Source organism: Abramis brama, assembly GCF_963993115.1.
Source record: "Abramis brama genome assembly, chromosome: 6".
Taxonomy (NCBI): domain Eukaryota; kingdom Metazoa; phylum Chordata; class Actinopteri; order Cypriniformes; family Leuciscidae; genus Abramis; species Abramis brama.
The window spans coordinates 21,005,121-21,030,405 of record NC_139968.1 but is presented as its reverse complement, the minus strand read 5'-3'; the positions used below and the strand labels follow the sequence as shown (position 1 = coordinate 21,030,405).

The following is a 25,285-nucleotide window of genomic DNA, read 5'->3' as shown; positions in this document are numbered from 1 at the left end:
GTCACTGAATGAATGAATGTACGATTCAATGACTTAGTACCCAACATCTCGACTAATCAATTAGTTGCGTCACTAATCGTACTCAAGTTAAACATAGACCCACCATCTAGTCAAATACTTTTCTAGAAGACTTATTTAAAAGCAATTTAAAAACATGTAGTCCTGCGACCCCAGTACACTAGTACGGTAAGTGTGCAATTGAAATGCTTACGTCAAGAGGATGGTCTGCCGAGTCTAGGACGTCCTCCATGATGCTCTCAGCATACTCCAGTCTTCCAGCTAGTGAGCTACGCTTCTTCAACCCTGTGAGGTTCACCAGGTGGATCTTCAACCAGTCGAGGCCTTTGGGTCCGAGAGGTCGTCCCTCGGCAAACACCAGCAAGGCCCTGGTCACGTCACTGCCAAGGTGGTTAAAGTAAGGCGGCTGGGGGTACGTACGACCTCGAAAGTCCATATTATGTGGAAACCAAAAGATCTCGTCCCTCATGTGGTTGGCGATAGACAGCTTATACAGCGCGTCCATTCGGAGGCTGTGCATCTCCGCCACCTTCTTCTTGGCTTTGACACCCTCCCGCTTCATGTAGGCTTTCTCAATCTGAGTGTAGGACGGGTCATGAGGGTTGAAGCGAGGAATCTCAGGCGCTTCCGACAGCGGGGGAGGGATGCAGAGCTTTTCGCTGCCTTTGTCGTTGAATATCGAGATGATGATGTCCAACAGGGGCTTGTTGATCTTCCAGGGACAGTTGCCCACCTGATTGAGGGAGTCCAGGACAGCATGGAGATCTTCATCTCGGCTCTTCTCCAGGAGAAGTTGGTGTTGGATGGCTCCATCGGTGGAGCGCATCAGCTTGGTGGACGTCAGCAGGTACGCGCCGCTCTTCGGGGAAATCCAGGGCACGGGTGGACACAACATGGGCATGACGTAGGATTCAAATGTAAGTTTGGTTTCCATCGCAATCCTCTGGATTTGTGTCACAATAGGATGCGGTTTGATGAAGCCGATCTGATGGGGATGCCAAAGAGAGCAAATGAAAATCAAGACTTAACTTCAAGGCATGTCTCAAAAAGGACATTAAACATCAAAGGACAATTAAATCCTTAAATGCCGTGACAGATCTACATTAATAAACATCTCTCGTCGCTAGCTCGCAGCAACCCTGTAATCCAACCACAAATAAATCAGAGATGATTTATGAGTGCTGCTGTTAAAGTGTGTATGGTGCACAACAGACGTAACTGTCTTTGACAGCTGGATAAACAACTTCTATTCAAATAGAAAGAGAAAGTACACAATATATTCATATAAATAATGCCCGAAATCAAGCAAATGTCGAAATATGAATATATAATAAGGTTTAATTGACATGACCTGTTTGTAGGTTCATGTATAAACAAGTGACTTGTATTTTTGAAGTATACATTAAAATAATTGGTTCATAAAGTCCGTTGTTTCGTGAATCGGACTGCACTGTTCATGCTGTGCGTTGTGGATTAACTAAAATTATAGGCTCAGAGTTATTTGCTTGTGAGTTGAATTACATTGGTCTCACTGTAGGTTTTTGATTCACTAAAAAAAATTCTTCAAAAGAGTGATTTGTTTGTGCATCGAACTACAACGGTTGTAAAGGAATTTCACTGGTCTATGGGGCCGTTTAAACAACACCGTTTTCAACTAAAAACGCGTTTTGGCCGTTCATTTATATGACAATGGCCCTTTGGGGGCCTGAAAACGCAAACTTTTGAAAATTGGTTTCAAAGTGAAAGTTTCAATACAAAAAAGTGAAAATTGAGACTTCATGCATATGCGTATTTCATGTTCAGTCTATAGACCTTATGTAGCCCCGCCCCTTTTCAGTGCAGCGCTCGTTGTGTTCGGTCTTTTCTTTACAAAGTGACATCGCCAACTACTGGCCTGGCATGAATAATACAGCATATTTAATCATTTTTGTGGTTCGTGTGAAAAGGGATCGTTTTGACAACGTCGCCTGTATGCGAAAAACGCGAAAGGAAAAATGTTTCTGCTTTTAATACACTGTTGTCGTGTATACGTACCCTTAATCTAAAAAAGATAGAAGATCGTCTTATTATTATTTTCAACGTCTCAAAAATGAATGTGAATTCACTTGACTGTATTCATGCCACATGAATAATCCACAAACACGCTAAACTGAGAGCTCTTCCCTGCTGCACGGGCCATCTGCAAGCTCAGTGGAGAAACGGGAGTTAAGCTTAAGGTCTTTGAAGCCCACGGCGGAGGCCTCTGCCATGCCGAGAGCCAGGGCAGAAGCCTTGGGAATGAGATCGAGGACAAAAAAGGAAACTCTCCTGATCTTTTTCGGCTCTTCCTCCCCCTTTCTACAATCCCTCGGCGGTTAATCAACCGGGCAATTAAGGGGACAGTAAAAAAGAGATTAGTTTCTGCAGAATCCATCTTCCTCCGATGACCCGCGATCACTCGCACTGGAAAAAGGATTCCATAATTCATGAAAACATGCGTGTCTGTGAGAGGTTTCAGAGTGGGAATGGATGGTTTATGACACGACTTTTAATGGACAGTCATTTGGATTCAAATGAAAGCTATCTGGCCATGAACAGCCTTCAGTATGACAGCAAAAACAAGCATGCTTCCTATAGGATTGTGCATCCTTTCAATTAGTATGACTTCCAGTCCAGCTGGTCTCCACCTCTTACCTTATGATTGCTGCGGAACGTGTACATGTGGTACAGGACGGGAATGAGCTTCTTCTCTTGAGCGGGATTGAGGATGTTGCTTCGGACTTTGAGCTCATGAACCATCAGGTCGACCAGGAAGCTGCCCAGCTGCACCATCAGGACCAGGGGCCAAGGGGTGATGTCACTTAAAAGAGAGGGGCCGCTACACTTCTCCATCTCAAGACTCGTCCAATACTCCCGCGGTAGCATGTCGTTTGTCTACGATGAAACGGGAAGTATTATACTGAACAAGCAACTGGATATTTCATATGAAAGCAGACTGAAGGTGTCATATCTGGTCAACCAAAGCTTAAGTACCTCGGTGTCGTTCGCCAGGAGTTCAGCATAAGAGCTGTAGATACTCCTGAGCTTCTCGATCATCTGACTGTGGCTCTTCTGCCGGATGCAGTACAGATTGTGGACTCTGTTTCCCATCTCTTCAGCCATGAAGAGCAAAGATTCACCACTGGGAGACAGTTTGTCTAAACTCTGAATGTGGAGAAAAATAACTTTAAAGGTGCACAAAGTACATCTTTTCTCACTTCAAAAGAAACAAATTCATGTACTTTATATGTTTAAGTTGGTACCTGAAGCATGATGTTCACATAATCCTGATCATCCAGGATACACAGGTATGGGTATATGCAGGTATTCCAGGACCTCTGGCTGTTGTTAGATAATATTCGTTTCTTTTCCTTCAGCGCCTGGAGGAGAGCTTTCTCCCAGTGTTTCCTCTGTGTTGCTAATAATTCTCTCTATAAAAATATAAATGTATTTTTCAATTTTTATTTCAGAGCTCAATTTGTGTGACAATATTAAAGTCAACGCATTCAGATCGAAATGTTCGAGAACTGGGAATTGTGCAGACTTGCACAAGGGTTTGGAAACCAAATGCTGATTACAACTTGAGCACAACTGAAACAGGTAGACAAAAAAAAAAAACGAGAGACGTTTTTGAATTATGACAATAATTAAGCACATTAACTTGCATTAACCAATTCTCATTGTTGTAACAAAGAAAAATCAGTTTCTAAAACATGTTTCTATCATGATTTTACACTGTGCTAGCATGTTTCTAGCATGAATTCAACACAATGCTAACATGTTTTTCCTTGTTGCTAACATGTTTCTAGCATGATTTAACACATTGCTATCATTTCTAACATGATTTGGCATGTTGCTAGCATGATTTAACATGATTTGAATATATTATAGTACATATTTTATTTGTTTGGGGATCCCTGATATAATACAATATTTTTCTCCATTACAGTAACATACTGAGAATTTAGGGAGAGGATGCTAATTGTCATACAAAATAAAGTGTCTTTACACTCCTAAAAAAAGGCTTTCTTATTATTATTTCATTACAGGCTTCAAATGAATTATTTTTTTTCTTACATTTTGTGGTGAAATGTATGGATGCTTGTTTCTGAATAAAACAGGTAATTGCGACTTTTTATCTCACAATTCTGACCTTTTTTTTTTTTTGGAAGTGACTTTATAACACGCAATTACACGCTTCTATCTCATAACTTTGAGACAAAAAATTGTGAGGGAAAAAAAGATTGATTTCTTGATAGTTTTCATGATGTTCACTCAAAATCCAATTCACCGCTCATGCAGCCTGTGGCTTTAAAAAAATAAAATCTCATATAAATGTAGATGCGAGTTTTATGCACAACACAGATCGGGTTCAGTGGGCAGTCAGTGCCGCCCTGTTGAAAGTGGGTCATCTCTTTATCAAGGTGCTTTTTGGTTTCCCTGCAGACCGACAGAGAAGGCAGATATGATAGATCAGTTATGCTGACCCTCTGATGGAAAGGTGCCTCTCTCACAGTGTTGGTGGAGAGACATTACAATGCATTTCTATTCCATTAAACCCAATTGCAAATGTTGCGGGACCACAGGGGACCTTTTTCGTGAAGGAACAGACAGTGGAGCAAATGCCAGTGTAGAAAGATGCAGGATTGTGGGAATATGGCTACTTTCAATGCATGAGCTGGAAACTTTTCACAAATGTCTGCGTTTAACCAATGTATCATAGCTTAGGTGCAAATCTGGATCCTAAAAAAAAATTTGACGTGTTAACTATTGAAAGGAAAATCTGTGAGTCTCCACATGTGTACGAGATTTTGAAAGGCTTCTTTATGGTAGTTTCCTATGTTTGAGGATTCCCACTGTGCTTATTTCAGTGAAACTAGTCATAGCAATATTAATTCTGGCACACAAACGGACATAAATAATTTGGTGTAGGGGAAAGTGGGGTAAGCTGTGCCACTTTTTAGGTATGCTGACCAAGAGAATTTATGTAAAAACTAATATTCCTAATAAGTTGTCCAACTTAACCAGTATTAAGAGTAAGTTGAATCATTGGGGAATATGTGAAAACTATGTATATTTTAAATGGAAAAGAAACAACTTATGAACGCATAATCCTACTCCAAAATACTTACTTTGCTGATTTCCCCCCCCAAATTTTCATAAACCAGCCAAACAATTTTTAATATTCAAAAATATCTAAATATAGTGACACCATTTTGTAACCAGGCAAATTATACATACATAGTAGATGTACATCTTACCCCGAAGCCAACACACTTGTCCCCACAGCTATCATTTTGAAAAAAAAAAAAAAAATGTGGCTAAAAATTTGCTTAAATTAAGCAATGTTTATGCAATATCAATTCACCAACAAACCTGATTATACATGTTTATATAAAAATAAAAAATAAAATTTTCTCATGTGCTTCTCTTAATCAAAAACAGCTATATATTATGAGCTTGTTCTAAATATATGGTCATGGGACAAAAATAATGCAGTTTGCTAGACACAGCTTATAGACTGTCACATCTTACCCCACCCTGCCATAAATGCTTTAACGGAAACACCCTGATTTTTCTAATCCGATCTTTAATAAAAATCAGACAGGTTGCAGTTTCGTACCATTTTGGCCATGTGATCGGTGACAGGCTTCAAGGCCTCTACGGAGTCGATAGTGACAGTTGTGGCCTTCTCCATCGCCAGCTGAAGACTGAACCGGTCCTGCAGTTCCTTAAGACTGAAGTCCAGTTTAGGATACGTGGCTCCTTCCCTCTGAAACACACAAGATAGGAATCAAATCAGATAATAAATGCAATCAAATGCGCCTTGTAGCTTAGATTATTGAAAAAAGAAGGGTAATTATCTGAGATTCAAATATGGGTCAAAATATTCCCTTTTACTATCATTCATTTAGTTTTATTAGTAACAATTTTATTAGTACAGTGTAATGATGTTGAACTTCGATGTAAAATTGTAGTTTTCTGACACATTTTTAAAATAATTGTACCAAATTATCATGTTAAACTGTGAGCCCTACTATTAACTTACTCAACTGATTGCATAATAATATAACACAAGTAATGCTTAAGGCTTCCTGGGAGAACCAGTGAGTTTGGTATGTGTTATTCGTATATAAAATGATAAGACAGCTCAAGACGACCTGTTAAATAATGAGCGCTGAGAACCGCTCATCGCCAGAGGCTCATTTTGAATATTACTGGCTCCTTATAACTGGATAAGACTACTGAGAAGGTTTAAATCTCATTAGGACAAACATAAAAAAAAGATCATTCATTTGACTGCCAATTACAGAGACTATTTACTTCAACCTTTCGCAGGCGGCACACTTTGTTATGAGGCCTGATCGAAAGAAACCATTGCACTTTATGGCCCAATTAAAGAACCAAACATCATTACGTTTAAGTGCACTTATTTTCAAAAGAACCAAGCATACTAGCTAGCTAAAATAACCATGCGAATGTCAAATGCTGAATGTATTTATTCTGTCTCATAACTTCCACGTACGGCCAATTAAAATCCAATGAGGTTGAACAGTCCCCCTCTCGGAGGTCTGGTCGTCAGCCAAATGTGAGGCTGCATAAAATACGAACTGTAAATATGGCATATATTATAGCAACAGCTTGCTAAGAGGTGCGGAGATCGTGTTAATGTGGGCTGTGCGTTGACATGTGCAGTCATTTATTATTCGAAGGGAGGCGTGGCGGCTTTACGCAGACAGCTGGGAATTATCGCCAAACACATCATGGAAGGGTTGGGACAGAACAGGTCGGCCGGTGCATTAATACTCGTGACTGCTAAATCTGTCCTCAATAGAGATCACATGGACGCCGGCCAAAGCAAGCAAAAAGGTTGTGGAGGGATAAATCATGCCCATGGCGATGACTACTACAGCCCGGCCAGGCAGAACACGAGATGCAGTGTTGTGTATTTAGAGACGGTTTGGCAAAGGCCCATATTTTCACAAAGCCACAGCCCTGACAGGGAGAATCACACGTGGTGACCTCGGCGTTAGGACTGTGTCGTTCCAATCTTCAATGCTTCAGTGAGGTTGTGCAGATAAAGTATGCACTGGGATGCAAGAAAGGGCATTTATGGAAACTCTGTGAGGAAACGCATCTCAATCTACCGAAACCTAGCGCACACAATATGATTTTGAAATTTTGGGAATTATAAAAGGAGGCAAATGGGCAGTATTTGGTCACTTAGTGCTAACTGACGGCAGATGAACTGCCTTTACATTGAAACTTAATGGTGACTTTCGAAAGTACCTGTTTTTTTTTTCCTCCCAAGGTGAAATATGTATGAATATTTTGCTTGCTATGACCTCAAATGATTGTCCGGTCAACATCGTCAATCGTTACCATAGTACTATGATGAATATTTTAAAGTCTGGATTAAGATCACACAGTTTTGTCTTTAAATAAAGTAAAATATACAAAGCAAAATAAAACAAGCATTACAAGAAAACTTCTGTTAGATTGTTTTGTACTTTTCGTGACAACAATCATAAATGGCTTTGGGAAAAATAAATAAACAAATAAAATAAAAGAAATCAAAAAACAAGTAAAAAAAAAAACAATTAACAAAAAAACAAAGCAAAACAAACATAATACAAGAAAGCTGCAGGTTAGATTGTTTTGTATTTTTCATGACAACAATCAAAAATGGCTTTGGGGAAAAAAACAAAAAAACAAACAAAAAAACAAGTAAAAAAACAAAAAGCAATGAAAAAACAAAACAAAGCAAAGCAAAGCAAAACAAAACAAAACAAAAAAAACAAACAAAAAAACAAAACAAAAAACAAAACAAAACAAAACAAAACAAAACAAAACATAAATCCTGCATCTTAACTCACAAATTATTCAGAAACGCTTCGGTCCAATTTACTGAACTAGCTGGACTATTTTTACATTCATTGTAATAATTAGTATATAAATATAAATTATAGTACAATATAAATTCTATTATAATTTACACAAGAAAGCTTCTGTTAGATTGTTTTTGTATTTTTCATGACAACAATCATAAATGGCTTTAAATAAAAATAAATAAAAATAACAAAACTAAATTAAACAAAGCAAAAAGAAGAAGAAAAAGAAAAAAAAACGACACAAAAAAACCCAAGCAACATATCTGAATGTATTTTTTGCCTGTTGGGTATCTCTGAAAAGTTGGTAGTTTCAGCATTTTTATCTCAGACCTTCACATGACCCAGTTCTTCTATACTTTCCAGGAAAGTTTCCATTGAAGGTGTTGTGCGCCGAAGTGTGGGTTACAAATGGGCTTATGTGCACCTGCAATAATAAATCAGTTGGGGAAAAAGGGGGATGCCTGGGAATTGGTTGAGGGGCAGACTGGCCCAAAGACACCCTCAAGTGCACCCAAAAATAGCTCGGGCACCTCTGTTAGAAGGAATTATATAGCAGATGACAGCTGACACAGTAGTGAAACTCGTCATTTTGACACACAAGACAAGTTCAGGCAGGTCTTTTAACGCTGACAGGTATATAGTCTTATGAAAAGCACCAGCTGTTTTATGGTACCAGCCTCCACTCCAACTCCATTTTAACAGTGCAATTAACCTGTTTTACAACCAGTTCACTAAGAATGCACGAGGAAGGTTTAACACAAATGCTTGTATCTGTATATGACAAACTCTAAGATAACTGAGAAAAGCCTCCAAAATGATTATACTTTTGTTCAGCAAGGAGACATTAAATTGTTCAAAAGTGACAGTAAAGACTGTAAAGATTTATAATGTTACAAAATTTCAAATACATTTTTCTGAACTGTTTTCAACATTGATGTTTCTCAAGCAGAAAATCAGCACATTAGAATGATTTCTGAAGGATCATGTGACACTGAAGACTGGAGTAATGATGCTGAAAATTCAGCTTTGATCACAGGAATAAATTACATTTTAATTACATTTATTTGACCATATTTTGATCAAATAAATGCAGCCTTGGTGAGAACTTTCTTTCAAAATAAAATAAAAAATATCAGAATACAACCATAGATAAAAAATAAAACGGTACCTCAGCATAAAATTGTTCCACCAATGACAGGGAACAGACAGGCTGATCTTTGGACACAAGAGGTTGGTATTCGGGTTGCACCGATTGGACGGCCCTCAGGACCATTTCTCTCTCATCCTTCTTAAACACACACTGGCTGAACACATCATCCACGGACATGCCGTCCACCTCCATCTGCTGCAGGCACCTGTATGGACCAGAAGAGAAATGAATACAATAAAAATAATCTGAACCTGAATTTTTTCGCAGTTACTTTCCTATACCAGGTTAACATGACCTTCGATGTCAAATCTCAAGTCTTGTGAATTTATCTCACAGATGAAGCCATTTGCTCTCAAAAATACCTAAAATACACCTTGAAAGAAATAACTTTGATAATCCAAAGGTGGAAGGGAAAGGCCTTATAATGAGAAAACTTCCACGGCCGCAGCACCTGTGCTCATAGCGCCGAGACCGGAGGGGTGTCGGAGCGGAATGTCAAATATTTGCATTGACACGGAGTGCCTTCGAACAGAACGTTCTGCTCCCTCTAGTAATGGCTGTTAGATAGGCCACTGCCATATGTCCCAAGAATTACAAGGCCGTGTTTATTCGAACAGAAAAAGTGTGAATAAAGTCAGAGCTCCACGCAGCTGGACTGCTCACTGTTGATGTAAAGCTATGTTCCTGTCGTGGACAGAATACTAATCAAAGCATGAGAATGACAGTCTGTGCCAGAGAAAATAGGCAAGGAATATTTAATACTCGCTTAATGTTGTACAATGTGTTCAACAAATTTGCAACTACTTCACAGAATATACAGTACTGTCCAAAAGTTTGGGGGTAAGATTTAAAAAAAGAAGAAATTAATACTTTTATTTTTCAAGGACTATTTAAACAAAAACGCTGTTCACTGAAAAAAATTATTTATTGACTTAGTTGAATTTACTAAAAAAAATTATGTTAATTGGTTCCACGTAATTCATTTTAGCTACATTTAAACAAATGCATTACGTTGAACTAAGTTCAACTTGATGCATGTGTTTAAATGTAGCTAAAATCAATTGCGTGGAACCACTTACGATAAAAACATTTAGAAAATTCAATGAATTTACTGAAATCATTGAATTTACTAAAAAAAAATATCGTAATTGGTTCCACGCAATTGATTTTAGCTACATTTAAACAAATGCATTAAGCTGAACTTAGTTCAACGTAATGCATTTGTTTAAATGTAGCTAAAATCAATTATGTGGATCCAATTAACAATTTCTTTTAGTAAATTCAACTAGTCAATGAATCATTTTTTTCAGTGTTCTCATTGATCAAAGAATACTGGAATAACTGTTTTCAGCATTGATAATAACACTGTAAACCCTATTGCTCAAAATAATTAATTGGTTTGAGTAGGACAAACTTAAATTAAACGAATTAGTTCAGTCAAATTAACTTTTATGAGTATTTAGCACTTTCTTTTTCTTTCAAGTTCACAGAACTGATATATTTTAAGTAAACTGAACTGTTTCATTGTTTTGAGTTTTATGAAATTATTTATTTTAATTTAGACGGACTTAAGTTTAACTGAAACGGCTGGGATGTCTATTTCCCAGCATGCTTTGCCGATGGCACTCGAAAGGGAGTGTAAGTGCTAAAATTAAGTGTAATATAATGTTTTTTTTGTGTGTAAGATTAATGTTAAGTGTAAGATTTAGTAGTGATTAATGTTTTGTTATGCTAATTTAGAAGAATTTCTGTTAATGTTGGCTTTAGGATAGTTACCATCATGGTGACAAGTGGTGCACGCAGCTTGATTTGAGAGCAAATAATCCCTTTATATTGTTGCGCTCATACAGCAAATGCTTCTGTATAACATACTATTGCTAATATGTTAGCAAATTAGTATGTTAGCAGATTAGCTTTTTAAAGCTAACTAAGTTTATACTAATAAAAGAGTTCACACTGAGATTACATGAAAGTTTTAAGTTAATTGTATGAATTAATGTACTCATACATTTTAATTGTTCTTAACTTGAAATGTTTAAGTATAAAATAAAAATCTGCTAGTTCTGCTTACTTAAACTTTGAATTTCAGAACTTAAAAAATTTGAGGCAATTGACTGCCTCTTCTGCCAACTTATTCGGATTTTCTTGAGCAGCAAATCCGCATATTCGAATGATTTCTGAAGGATCATGTGACACTGAAGACTGCAGACATGATAGTGAAAATTCAGCTTTGCCATCACAGGAATAAATTATTATATATTATATATTATTATATATTATAAATTATTTTAAAATATATTAGAATAGAAAACAGTTGTTTTAAACTGTAATGTTATTTCACAATATTACTGTTTTTACTGTATTTTTGTTCAGATAAATGCAGGTTTGATCAGCATAAGAGATTTTTTTCAAAAACATTAAAAAATATATTTACAGATCTCAAACAGTAGTGTACATATTTCCAAAATTGACTAGTCATTGATTTGTCTGAACTAGTTGGTTGTGAACAATTAAACTATATAAATAAACTTACAATTATTAAAATATAATTAAATATATTAATAAAAATATAACCAAGGCTCTCAGAGCACACACTGACTTCTATAGTAGGAAAAAAATTATAATTATGGAAGTCAATGGGTTTCTGGTTTCCAACATTCTTTAAAATATCTTCTTTTGTGTTCAACAGAAGAAAGAAACTCATACAGGTTTGGGAAAAAAACATGAGGGTGAGTAAATGATGACAATTTTCACTTTTGGGTGAACTATCCCTTTAACAAACGAGACATCTTCGAAATGTAACACAAAATCACATCAATACATGGCCAAAGATGTTCAATTTCAGGTATGAACAGATTGATTTAAACTAAATCCAAGAACTAAAAGTCAAATCACAGCAGGCTATTTAAAGTCGTCAGTAAACGTCTTGAAATCTATTGTTTCATGCAGTGAATCTATTACACTAGAGGAGAGTTAATGGCTGTAGCAGCAGCGTTTTAACTTTTTAGAGCAAGTTTACTGTGCTAACTAATCACAGCATGTTCTCAGCACTGTAAAACTCTCAATTTACCTTAAAATCTCCAGCTATTGAAAACAACTAGTCATTGTTTGGTGGATAACTATCTGACCTTCATTCCACTGCTTACAATTAAATAACAGCAAAAGCTGCTGTTACTAGTACAAAATGCACATTTATACAGAACTGTAATGCCTTCAACAAACCAAGAACTACTTACTCGACTTTCTAAGGTGTTGGAAAATGTTTATCAACCAATCAAAATCAAGAATTCAACAGAGCTGTGGTACAAGTTGTAAACTAGCTGTTTAATCACATTTATTCGGTAAGGTCAGCATCCGGCTGAGGTATTTTACATCACCATGAGGCTTCAGGACAGACCGGGTTATTCCTAAGGTTCGCCTGAGAAAGCAGAGGCAGTTTCCAAAGCAACAGGCTCCTTTGGGAGTGAAACACACCGACGATGAGTCATCAGTGCCCTCTAGTGGGCGCACAGCAAAGAGATGAAGCCGTCGAGGGCGCGCAAGGCCTTGAGAAAGACATTCCTTTACCCTTTCCGTCTTGTGCGTGACAGAGCAACAATCGCATCATTACCTCTGAGGGTTGCATTCAATACTCTAGTAAATGTTAAACCCTGAGCTGATGCAAATGCAATTAGGAGAGGCGGATAACTCTATCACGGTAATTCTGAAGCATTCTTTTAAACGCCTGATCTGCTGCAGAGGACAAAGGAAGCTGATAAGTATAGAGGTGGGTGAGAGTTGACTTTACTTGGGATTTTTGTGGAGAATTCAAAGTGCCGCTTTCGTTTCATTAGCCAAACGAATGTCTTTGCAAAGCTGTCGACAGTGTCGAGCAGCACTAAGCAGAGTAGGCGGCATACACAACGGGCAGTTGTGGCCTAATGGTTAGAGAGCTGGACTTAACTCAAAGGTCATGGGTTCGATTCTTTCTTAATACCAGCAGGAAATGACTGAGGTGCCCTTGAGCAAGGCACCCAACCCCCAATCGCTCCCCGGCGCCGCAGGGAATTGCTGTCCACTTCTCCGGGGGTGTGTGTCCACGGTTGCAGTGTGTTTGTTCACTACTCACTGCTCCTAATGTGTGTTAATGGGTTAAATAATTTATTTTATTGAAAAGTGCACAAAATATCAGTCCCACTTAATTGGTTGACAAACACATATGCACATACACACACATAAATAAAGTAAATCTTTAAAAACACTAATAATACTGTTGAATGTAATCTTTAGCAAATCTCAAAATGAATAAACAAATTTAATTCAATACATTACAGTATTATTTTAGTATTATTAAAGTGTAATAATGTAATCTTTAGCAAATCTCAAAATGAATAAACAATTTTCATTCAATACATTACAGTATTGTTTTAGTATTATTAAAGTATTTATTAATATTCTGAATTCTGAAGTTTTTGTAATTTATGTGATTTTGTCGTTATTAGTTTAGTATTTTTTAAAATGTTATATTTGTTTTTAGCGTACATGCTGTATATTTGTATTTCAGTTTTAGAAATTTTAGTATTTCAACTTAAACTTAATTTTTCGTTTTATTTCAGCCTTTTTTCAATTAAAGAATTTTAAAAAGTTTTAGTCTTAGTTAACACTGGTACATATACATATACATACATATATATATATATATATATATATATATATATATATATATATATATATATATATATATATATATATATATATATATATATATATATATATATATATATATATATATATTATTATGCCTTAATTAACTTGTAGCATTTAAAACAAATCACTTCAGTTTTACCATTTTGTTTTTAAATTATTTAGTCAAAATTGTATAAAATTTTAACATCTGCCATTTATCGGTTATAAGCCATAATGTCAAAATAATTTCCAGCCACAACAAGTTGAATGTTTATAAACCAAATGTTTATAAACCAAATCCAAACATATCCATATGTGGTGTGAATTCAGATTTAAATGCTGTCAGTGTGAACAGAAGAACTATTAAATTATAACATATGAAGTGCACAATATTGTGTGGCACTACATCCAAATTTCGTACAGCAAACTACGTGTCACTCACTGTATAGTGACCAAGTCAGCGATTTTGGACATATATGTGAATGCATAAAATGCCTCTCGCATGTATCTTCTCATGCACCTTTTGAGGTCAAGAAGTCAAAATTTTGAGTTTTCCATCCACACTGACAGCTCTTGACTTCACGATGGCGCTTGCATGACCTGATTTTGACTACAGTGTCATTGCACGCAAAAAGACAGTGTGAACGGTTGATCCTAAGAATCGTGACTTGAAAGAAAACCACATTCATGTGTAAATAGGTCGGCAAGTTTGGATTGTAGGAAAGGATGCAACAACCCTGCCACATGAGAGCTGAAAGACAAATTGAAACTGTGGCGAGGAGAACAAAGAGAGACAGATGGATAAAAAATAGGCTCCACTGGGGTTTGTAGAAAGAACATTTCCACTGCACAACTGTGTTTGCCATCAGCTCACTGTGATCGATCACCCAGCCAGCTGCCACAAGCCACCCTGCACCTGTCCTTCTGTTCTGTCACTGGGCGGCACCATATTGCCTCAGCAGTCGCCGTTAGCACTTATAAATGAGGAGATACGCAGACGCACAGAAGCCTAATACAATCAATTGGATAACTCAAAACCGGTTACAGTGTGGTAGCACAAGCTGCTAAAGATGGAGCGCAATGGGAAAAACTGTCTGGTGGATTTTGAACCAACGTGAATCTGATCGTTTTAAGATGTTTAGCAGATTAGCTCAAACACAAGGCTTAAAGTGATAATTTCACAGATAAATCTAAATATACACTACACACTAATATTTTGAAAACTGTTTTTGTCCATACAAGGAAAGTCAATAGGGTCCAAAGCAATATCTGAGATATTTTGAAACACTAGTATGAGACATTTTTCAAAATATCTTCATTTGTGTTCCATAGAGGAATGTAGAGCTGCACGATTCTGGATAAATTGAGAATCACGTTCCAGTTTGAATGAATGATTCAATGACTCATGAATACTTCACTTGTTTCATCACTGGACGAATCAGCATTTTTGAATGAATGATTCAACGTTATGCATTTTTTAACAGTCACCTGTCGCCACCTACTGGTGTAATGATGTAATTGATACAATCGTTATTTGAAGTGCCAAGTTACTTTCAAAAGGTGATTCGACTATTTTGATCGCTTCCGTAGACATCAGTGTTTGTATCCGGACTATAAAGTTTTATCCCAGTACTTCTATGATAATTTGAATATCTGTTACATGACAATTGCGAATCGTTGTTATTTAGGAATCAGATCGCGTGGTTGATTGAATCGAGATCGCGATCTTTTAACGATTAATTGTACAGCTCTAGAAGAATGACTTTCTAATCGCATTAATTACTGATTAATGAATGAAACTGATCACAATTAACTGCATTTCTATCAATATTTTCTGAGAAAAGCAAATATAGACAACATTTCAAAGACACTCGGTACAAAATTGTGGCTGACAAGCATTGAATATTTAATCTAAATAATCTAAACAAATGTTTAGGTCAACAGTTATACTAAATTCAAAATTGACAGCCCTAATTAATAAACCTATTTAATATATGTGATGAAAACATACAATATAGAGGAGGGAAGCCAAAACAACAGTTTTTGATTTGGCCTCATTCTGTCAAGGAGCTCCCCATATAAATGCAAAAGAGAAGATGTTCCGCTAAATCCTTCTGCCAAGAGATGAGCAGCACACAAAACAAATAGATGACCAGAGAGAAAATGGCGGTCCACCGAGTTAATGCTCTTTAGATGAATGACCACAATTTGAATTTCTATTTTTGGACCTCATCAAGGCAGGCTCAGAATAATCCTATAGTACCATGGATGAATGAATCAGCTCATGGATGATGTATTCACACACACACACACACAAATAAAGGCATATATATGAGCGCCATTACGAATTTGCATGTTTATCAATTTAATTTGGATTCATATAGGGAATCTAAAGAGAATGAGGTCTTTGTTATCCATGACTTATTGAACACTACAACACTGACATCTAGAGACACAGTCTGGAACTGTCAATCAATTCAACATTGTGGAACTTGTATTATTACTTAATGATTTGACATGATTATGTTATACTTTCTAAATGTTCCTTAAAAAATACTTTCCGGGTCATATTTAATCCTAAATTATATAAAAACTTGAATTACATAATGGAAAAATTGCATAGACTATGAAGCGAGTTTTAGTACCACACTACCATTGTGAATTTTCTGCATTGCTTATCATATCTTTTTTAGTACTCGTGTGATGATAAACTGGCAATGCACCATCTGTCAGATCCACCTATACATAGTTGTGATTGGAATACATTGAAGTTCAGCTTTTGGGAAGTGGTTACCTGGTAATGATCCAATTTTCACACGCAGACATGCGGCCCATGCACTCCAGAGCAGCACAGTAAGACGTGACATTGGGTTTCAGGCCTGCTTCTTCAATCAGAACAAACAAGCGACGAATGTGATTGATGGAACCCTGCAAAGCACAGTTAAAAAAAATTACTTAAAAGTTTTTAAAAAAAATTAAATGGAAAATCATAAATATGTAAGACTGATGGAAAAGGAACACACAAAATACTGAAAAAATATTGTTAAAAAATGTTTTTTTATTTTTTTTAATGTAAAGACTAAAGGGAAAAAACAACAAAATACTTAATTCTGAAAAATAATAAAATATTTTTTTAAATGCTGTGGAAAATTATTTATAAAAAAATTAATAAAAGGGAAAAGATTCAGCAAAATATTGAACATTTATTTAAAAAAATGAAAATGGAAAATTATATAAATTTAAAATAAGGGGAAACAACAAGCAAAAAATAAAAAAAATAAAAATAATAATAATAATAATAATAATAATAAATATATATATATATATATATATATATATATATATATATATATATATATATATATATATATATATATATACACAATGAAAAAGTACCACTCAAAAGTTTGGAATCAGTAAGATTTAAAAAAAATATTCATACATTTCTTATATTTCTCAATATGACTATTTTCACTATATTTTTTAATAAAAAAAAGTTAATATGATGTAGAAAGAGAGATGCAAATGTGCATACATACTTTTTTGGCCCACATCCTCATTATGATGTTGTAGGTGCTGATAGACAGATGCGTGCGTTTGGATAACTGACGGTGATGACATAGTAAATAGCTCTGAGCTCGAGCCACGTCGTCAACGAACACGCACGCCTCCAAGTAACAGCGAATTCTGAGCTGAGGATCCCCATAGCGGTTCCCTTCCTTATCCTCCAGAAGCCTTTCAGGAGAAGTCAAGCTCTGCTGGTCTACATCCAGCTCCTCTTCCATAACCAATTCATTACCTGTAACCACTGCTGGTTTCTCTTCAGCGGACAACGCAGAAACGTCACTGCTGGAGACCTTTTGCAATCCTGGAAACCTGACGGCTAAACTTTCGGAGGTTCTCAAAGCCTTCCGTTTAGCCTTTTTTTGCAAAGCGTTTTCTTTGCCTTTGGAGGATGTTGCGGTAGACGTAGTGGCTTCTACTTTAGTTTTCGTCATACTTCTCTTGCCCGTCGTGATTGTCTTCGAAGACGTACCAGGAACCATCGAACTCCCTTTGCTGCTTTTACCCGGAACTGGCTTGTCGTGCATTTTAGGTGAAGTTTGGTTTTTGGGTTTAATCCACTTTTCACGCATGAGTTTCTCCATCCAGCGACTCGCGTGAGTTTTGAAACTTTCAGTTACACCCTTTTTAGCAGCTGGCCCACTTTTAAGCATTTCTGCTTTTTCTCCTGGCAAGTTCTTTTGACTATTCCCAGGTGCTGTTTTCTTTAGTCTCTGCTGCATTTTGATGATTTGCACCTTTGAATGTTTGACGTCTACAACAACGTCAGATTGGAGCTGTTGGATTCTGGCCTCCAGAACTGTGGAAAAAAAAAGAGAGAAAAATGAAGTGCACATGAGTATTATGAATCTTATATATAAAAATGCTTGTATTGGAGCTTCAATTTGTTCCCATGAAGGTTTATTGTAAATATTGTAACAATTAACAGCTATTATTGTATATTTAGTAATACATTTTAGTTTTAATATTTTATATTTTTCTCAACTGCTTGATTTTTTATATAATAAAAAATTGTAAACTATAACCGCACAGTTCTATATATACACATACAGTACACTCATATACAAGCAATACATATTATAAAGCAAATCTTGGCTGCGTGATTTTCTATATCATCACAAAATGTAAACTATATTATCACCCAGTGATGTAATTGAAGTAGGATATATAGTACATCCTATTTTAACTGCATACATAATGTATATTAAACTCACACAAAGCAATATATATAGCATATCACTGCTGAGTAATTGTTTATAAATGTAATCTATATTGTCGCACAGCTCTAATCTGATAAATGCAACTATAAGACATGGTGATATTAAGATATCAGAAACATTAACTTCATGATTTTATATAAAGCTGTTCTGAAACAATGACTACTGTGAAAAGAGCTATACAAATAAAACTGTCTTGAAATTAAAAATTAAATAAACATTTTATTTAAAATACTCTACCAATGATTATACACAGCCAATTTGCTATACAATAAATCATATAAAATTCAATTGTTCTGGTATAACACAAAGCTAATTCAACAGCTGTAAATCAATGATAAACATTAGATATAACCATAAGGGGAAATATACCATACCATCCAACAACTGAGACTGTTCCCAGAATCTTTTCTTCCTATCTTCCTTCTTAGGGATGGCTGAATAGTGTCTTTGGTAAACTGTAGCCCATGTTTTGTCTGAGAAATGACAGAGAAAAACAGTGAAATAAAAAGTTTAAAAACTCTACTGTTTGTTTTTTGGTGCTGGAGCACAGAACATAAAACCTAATGCAACAAAGACTCCATACTGAAATATTACTGTAAGTCTAGATTACATTTAAGACCAAATTAAGACCAAAAATGTGCACCGCGTTGCAAAATCACCTCATTTTATGAACTATGACAGACTTTGTTAGAAGTCAAAGCCTCCTTGACATTGAGATACTGATGAGCATCTGAGATGTAAACAACTTGACTTTTTGCAGAGGACATTTTAACGTAAATGTAAAATACGCCTGATATTAAAGAAATTACAGCTTAGTAAAATGACTTTGAAGGACAAGACAAATGACAGCATGACAATAAGACAGTTTTCTCATTACCTTGAATTTGTCTCTCTCCATTACTCCGTATTCTAAGACACAAGCGGCAATAATCGCCATTTAGAAATCGTACAGCCCTGTCAACCGCAAAACTGCGAGATAAACCCGCTGAATAGGCACACAGCCTCAAAAGTGACATGTTGTCATGATAGTTTTGAAACACCACATTATCCCGTGCAGAAGGCGGCCATTTTGTTCAGACCTGACTAGTTCATAGACGATATAACGAGTCCAGACCTCAGAGAGTAACGAGCTAATCGATTAAATTTTATCTTGACGTAGGATAAAACACCTGCTACTGTACATCGTGTGTAAGTTATATTTCATTGATATTTAATCACTTATTTGGGGTAAGCTTTAGGAACTATTCTTAATGCAAGTGGAAAACAGGAGAAGTTCCCATTTTAACTACTAAAACACTTGTGTACAAAACCGGTAAGCTGTCTTAATTTTTTTTTTTTTTTTTTTTTTCGATATAACAATGGGGAAGTCTCAGTGACTGTCAACTGACAGCCTATTTAAGTGTTAAAATAATAAACGATTTACTTATCAAAGGACTGTCTGAATTCAAAAGGTATGTATTAGTCAGAAGCCATACAGTAGATGGCGAACTTTTACAAATTATACAGTATCACTTGATCCAGCAAGGTCACATTGCGCGAGCCTCGGCATTTCCCGCGCAAAGTAGGGCTACACAAATGTATGTCTTTCGGAGTTTCACATTTGTGTGAGGCGTTTAAGGCTTTTTCTACTTTATGAGCCGTCTTTCTGTATAATACAATGTGAAATTAAAAATGAAACTGGATGATGAGAGTAACAAATCTACATAGGCCTATAGAAGTTTGTGGTTAGTAAGATTTTAAGAAATGTATCTAGGCTATACTTTTATTCAGCAAGGATGTATTTAACTGATCAAAAGTGGCTGTAAATATTTTTGACAATTGTAAAAAAAAGAAAAAGATAATAAGAAATGTTTCCTAGCAGCAAATCAGGGTTTGATTTCTGAAGGATCATGTGACACTAGCTATGTTTCCATCACCCTACATGACATATGGCATCAGAAACGAGTGATGGAAACACCAAATTTCGAAGAAGAAAAAAATTATTTCGCTAAAAAGTTTTTACGCTCGCTTGAGGTGGTTTTGACTTATGCGGAAGAAGAGTTAATGCGAATAATGGGAATTGGAAACGCATTTCCGTAGCGAACATCAAATCCATGTTTCTGCTGATGGTGTTTTACTGTTTGTTAGGTTACCAATAGTTATCCGATCAAACAACTTGATGGAATTCACTTTTCTTTTTCTTTTTTTCTTTTTTTTTACTTTGAAAAGATTCACTTCACGTATTGATGGAATCCCAGATACTGAAGAATGATGCTGAAAATTCAGCTATGCCATCACATATAATATAATATCACATATTAAAATAAAAAAGTTATTTTAATATTTAACAATATTACTGCTTTTAAAAACATTACATCTTACAGACCTCAAACTTTTGAACGGTAGTATATGTATTATGTATGTGTGTGTGTGTAAAATCTGTATTATTATTGTTTACTTTAACAATTTAATTTGACTTTTACATTTTAAATGATTTTTTTTATTATAATTAATTTGACTTTTAAATGTTGTAATAAGTCAGTAAACACATTTTGACAGTATGGTGGCAGTCATCCCAGTAAGTTGTGCATAGCTAGTAGGTGGAGATCAGACGTTGTCTGTTGCTACGGTTCACAGGGTCACCTCTCTGACAGGCCCTTTTGATGTTTCAAGCTCTGGTGTGATAGTCATTACTGGGTGACTGGCTGTCAACAAAAGGAGAGAAGAGAGCCATTCAAGACCCTGATAATAACTGCAGCTAGGATGAGGCTGTCATTCTCTTGGACTCTGATATTCAGACTTTTTTGCACACCTACTGTATATGAAGGTTTCTTTGGAAATAGGAGCTGCTTTTAAAATTATCACTTGATTAGCCAATGCTTCATGCAAGTATGAGTTGAGGTTTCTGGAAGAAGGACAATGAAAAATTCTGGAAATAGAAAATTCTTGCTCAGAATTGAGTCCTTTTTTAGTCCTCTAAACATACCAACGTTTGGTGTATTTTACAACCACACTGAGAAGGTTAGCATACCCTCATGCATGCAACACATTTAGGAAAATCTCTCCACACCTGTCAATACTAATAAATCAGTATGCAAAAAATATGAAATAAAAATATCCTCATGGAACTTGAAGGCAAATTTGAAGTTTGCACACTTGGTACAGAACATCTCCCACATCAGTGAGTCGCATCTCTTTTTGATTATCACTAAGGATGAATGTCCACCAATCACATACACAATCTTTTCACTTTAAAAAGTAACAGTCCATGTTATCACTCTCAGATCTCTGTCAACTTTCCAGAGAGGACGAATAATAGGAGCTGTTGATCAGATAGGCCGCTAACTTATCACTGATTTTGGCTACAATGGACAATGGTCACGAAGCAGGAAACGCAAATAGGCTTGTTGCAGATTGATCTTCAGTTGTGGCGGCAGCGGACAGATTCTGAATTAGAAACGGATGTTTATGCAAGCGACCGCACAGCGTGGCACTCTGGTTATCTTGGCCACCTGCATCGGAGGCATCTAGCAGGAAGTCTGTGCTCGACATGAGACATAAATCATTGTGCGATTCACCACAATCGCTTTATTACAAAATAAGCTAATATTTTGGGAGTTTCATACGAGTAGTCCACAGAATATGTTATGAAAAATGCAATAAAAAATACTAGTAAGTAGTGGATAAAATGTAGCCTAAGTCATTTACCATTGGTTAAATGTCAATTGAAGTACTTTGAAGCGAAACAGGGAGACTGAGTTCGCATTGGGGGTGGAGGTGGGTGATGGAGGGGGATTGGAAGAGAGTCCGTATGTTAGCAGGAGAGCGAAAACAATTAATAATGGGAGCTATTAGGGGGAGATCGTCATCGCAAAGAGGGAGGTCGGATTTCAGGCCCTTTTGGAGGACTTTGATGGTACAAAACAGGCCTCATTACTGAGATATTATCTCCATTCATACACTTCCAGAGTTGATGGGAGCCCTGCTGGGAAAGATTAGGTTCCTTTCGCAAGTGAACATCCCACATGGCCGCACAGATTTTCTCAGCTCAGGGCGCAGCCGGCATAGCGCGGCATCATGGGAGCTAAGCAGAGGCCTATTGACGGCCAATGATGTGTGGAATTAGAGATAGTTACCTTTTCTGTGAGGTCATGTCAATCAAGATTAAGTCACATATGTCTTCCGGTACATTAAATACACAGTTTTTCAGAATCTGTCAATTCTTTGGCATTTAAAAAAAAAGAAGAAAAAAAAAGAATAGTATGTAGTACAGTTTAAAGTTTGGATATTTTTGTGATGCTAGGAAGCTGAGCGGACGTGGAAAAAGCATAGCTCCCAAATTTTGGTCTCTGTCTTACTTTAAACAATCTTATTTCTCAGAAAGAAGTCTCTTATATTCACCAATATACAGTAAAAATGGTAATATTTTAAAATATCAGTTCACTATTATTGATTATTTATGTGATGACAAAGCTGACTTTTCAGAAGCCATGTCTTCAGTGTCACATGATCTTTCATAAATAATTCTAAAATGCTCCACCAGCCATTCTACAATGTACATTGTGTTTGATTTACTAAGAGGTTTAGATCATGGCAGTTGTGCTGCTGTGTTCTGAGTGAAATAATAACTGTGTTGTGGACATGCATTTAGCAGAGGTACTATCATCCACACATTAGCCTGAACAAGTTTATCATCACATCTGACATTCATATGTGGACAGAACTTTGTTCTTGAACTTCGAAGTGCAACATCTTACAATTCCCCCTAAAAGAATGTAGCCTAATTACCATCAATTTCCAAGGAAGCGGGGGCTGATATTATGGACTTCCGGGGTCTTTGAGTGTGATAGAGGGGCACAAGATTGCTCATGCTGTATCTTCGTAGAAGGGTACATCTGTAAATTAAACAGCAAGCAAGAAAGGACAATACATTAGTTATTTAAGTTAAGTGCTTTATTTTTAGCTACAAAATGTTGGCTACATTGTGTCAAAATTGGATTGGAACTCTCCTGAATAAGGCTTGATTTTAGGTATTATTCTTTTCTGTAGCATTTTTTAGAGCAGGATGAGTTTTAGGTTTAATGCTTACATTTGTTCAGATCCCTAACCTTAAGTATGAGCAACAGTAATAGTGATTAGTGCCTTAGAACGCTTCGCTAATTAAAGCTGCATCCACTTTTACTGCTTTTTCTCAGACTGTAGCCAGCTGTTGAAGCGCACAGCATGACAGTGATGGGTACTTTTCTGTGCCATCCATTTTTGCGAGGAGCATGAAGGTTGACGGGGAGGAGAGAAATTAAAGGTAGGGGTCCACTTCAAGTTAGGTTTAATTGGGGATGAAGGACTAAGATGTATGAGACTAGAAAAAAGACTAGGCTTTGAAGTACATTAGCAAGAAACCCAAAGGCCGATATTCCCAAGCAGACGGGAATGACTGCGGGGAGCTGAAAAAGACTGCAGACTGCTGTCTCCATAGGATTTTACAGGCTAAGTTTGAGGATGAGAGCTTCTTAGACTTGTTAGTTAACTAGCTACAAAGTGTGAAGTGACTGACTCTTCTCTGTAAAACACACTTTTCAAGCTAATTTTCACCCTCTGCCCCTGGGCTGCACACTTCATTGAAACCAGGAGGCTTTGAAAAGGATGTCAGTGCTTCAGAGCGGAGGTTCGTTTAGACAAATGTGCCGCCAAATGCCACTCATTTAAGTAGAGCACACAACATCTTGAGCAGCGATAAAGAAGGATTTTGTAAATATTTGACTTGGTGTCCTTTCGGAAAATGTTGTGCTTTTTTAGGCTCCCAGCTGTTCATTAATAAAATGCCAGAGTGATTTTCACTAGGTCAGAAGCTGACTTAAATGTCCATTGGGACTGTTAACATACAAGTGCCATTACAGGTGAGGGAGGCCTCATCCTTGCTGCTCAAATTTATCAATTTTGAAACCCTTAACTTCAGTTTAAACTGTTATTTACCTGATTATTAACTTCCACAGACACTGCAGTATATCACATGTGATGGCAAGTTTATTTTGGATGCAAAATGATACGCCGCATCTGAGGATGAGCAATTTCCTTAAAGGCCCACTGAAGTGCCTTGGAACGCGCAGCTTTGTATGATGCGTTGACGAAATTTCCACTGAAACAGGAAGCTGAGGTGGGACATATTGAATGGCTCCACCCCCTTTTCAAATAGCCAATAGTGTTTAGTTTACTTCAAAGACTGCAAGTCGTACTTGAGAGCACCATGGAAGCTAATCCGAGCGCTGGTGATACGTTAGATTCATTAGTAGAGGTGTGATCAAATTCTAGCCATTTCATTCTTAAAGGAACACGCCGACTTTTTGGGACTTCTTTTTCACCGTATCCCCCAGAGTTAGATAAGTCCATACACACCCTTCTCATCTCCGTACGTGCTGTAACTCTGTCTGACGCACCCACCGCTAGCTTAGCACAAATACGGGAGGTAAACGGCTCCATCTAGCCTACTGCTCCCAATAAGTGACAAAATAACGGCAACATGCATACTGGGAACTATATTCTCAGAAGGCGAAGCACTGCTACTTGGGCGGAGTGATTTACTCCAGCTCTGAGTGAACTTTCTGCTTCTCAGGTGCTGTGAGCAAATCACTCCGCCCAAGTAGCAGTGCTTCGCCTTCTGAGAATATAGTTCCTAGTATGTATACAGTTAGAAGATGGCTGTGTCTCATGTGTCTTATGTTGTATCCCTTGTTATTTGTACACGCTGTGACTATACAAATCACAACTAGATAGATGGAGGC

At 36.7% G+C, this 25,285-nt stretch overlaps 1 protein-coding gene across 1 annotated transcript in view; it reads right to left on the bottom strand.

Moving 5' to 3' along the window:
• Positions 1–19,596, bottom strand: part of LOC311084451 (DNA-directed RNA polymerase, mitochondrial-like) — a 48,430-nt gene extending 28,834 nt beyond the window's left edge. Inside the window, exons 1-10 of the mRNA XM_084116475.1 lie at positions 19,405–19,596; positions 18,902–19,000; positions 17,283–18,106; positions 16,538–16,671; positions 9,097–9,283; positions 5,660–5,809; positions 3,300–3,467; positions 3,031–3,201; positions 2,692–2,931; positions 212–1,003 (exon numbers count right to left, since the gene is read on the bottom strand). Coding sequence (XP_083972601.1) covers positions 212–1,003; positions 2,692–2,931; positions 3,031–3,201; positions 3,300–3,467; positions 5,660–5,809; positions 9,097–9,283; positions 16,538–16,671; positions 17,283–18,106; positions 18,902–19,000; positions 19,405–19,543 — 2,904 coding nt within the window. The 5' untranslated portion in view covers positions 19,544–19,596. The remainder of the gene's footprint in view (positions 1–211; positions 1,004–2,691; positions 2,932–3,030; positions 3,202–3,299; positions 3,468–5,659; positions 5,810–9,096; positions 9,284–16,537; positions 16,672–17,282; positions 18,107–18,901; positions 19,001–19,404) is intronic.
• Positions 19,597–25,285: the final 5,689 nt, after the last annotated feature.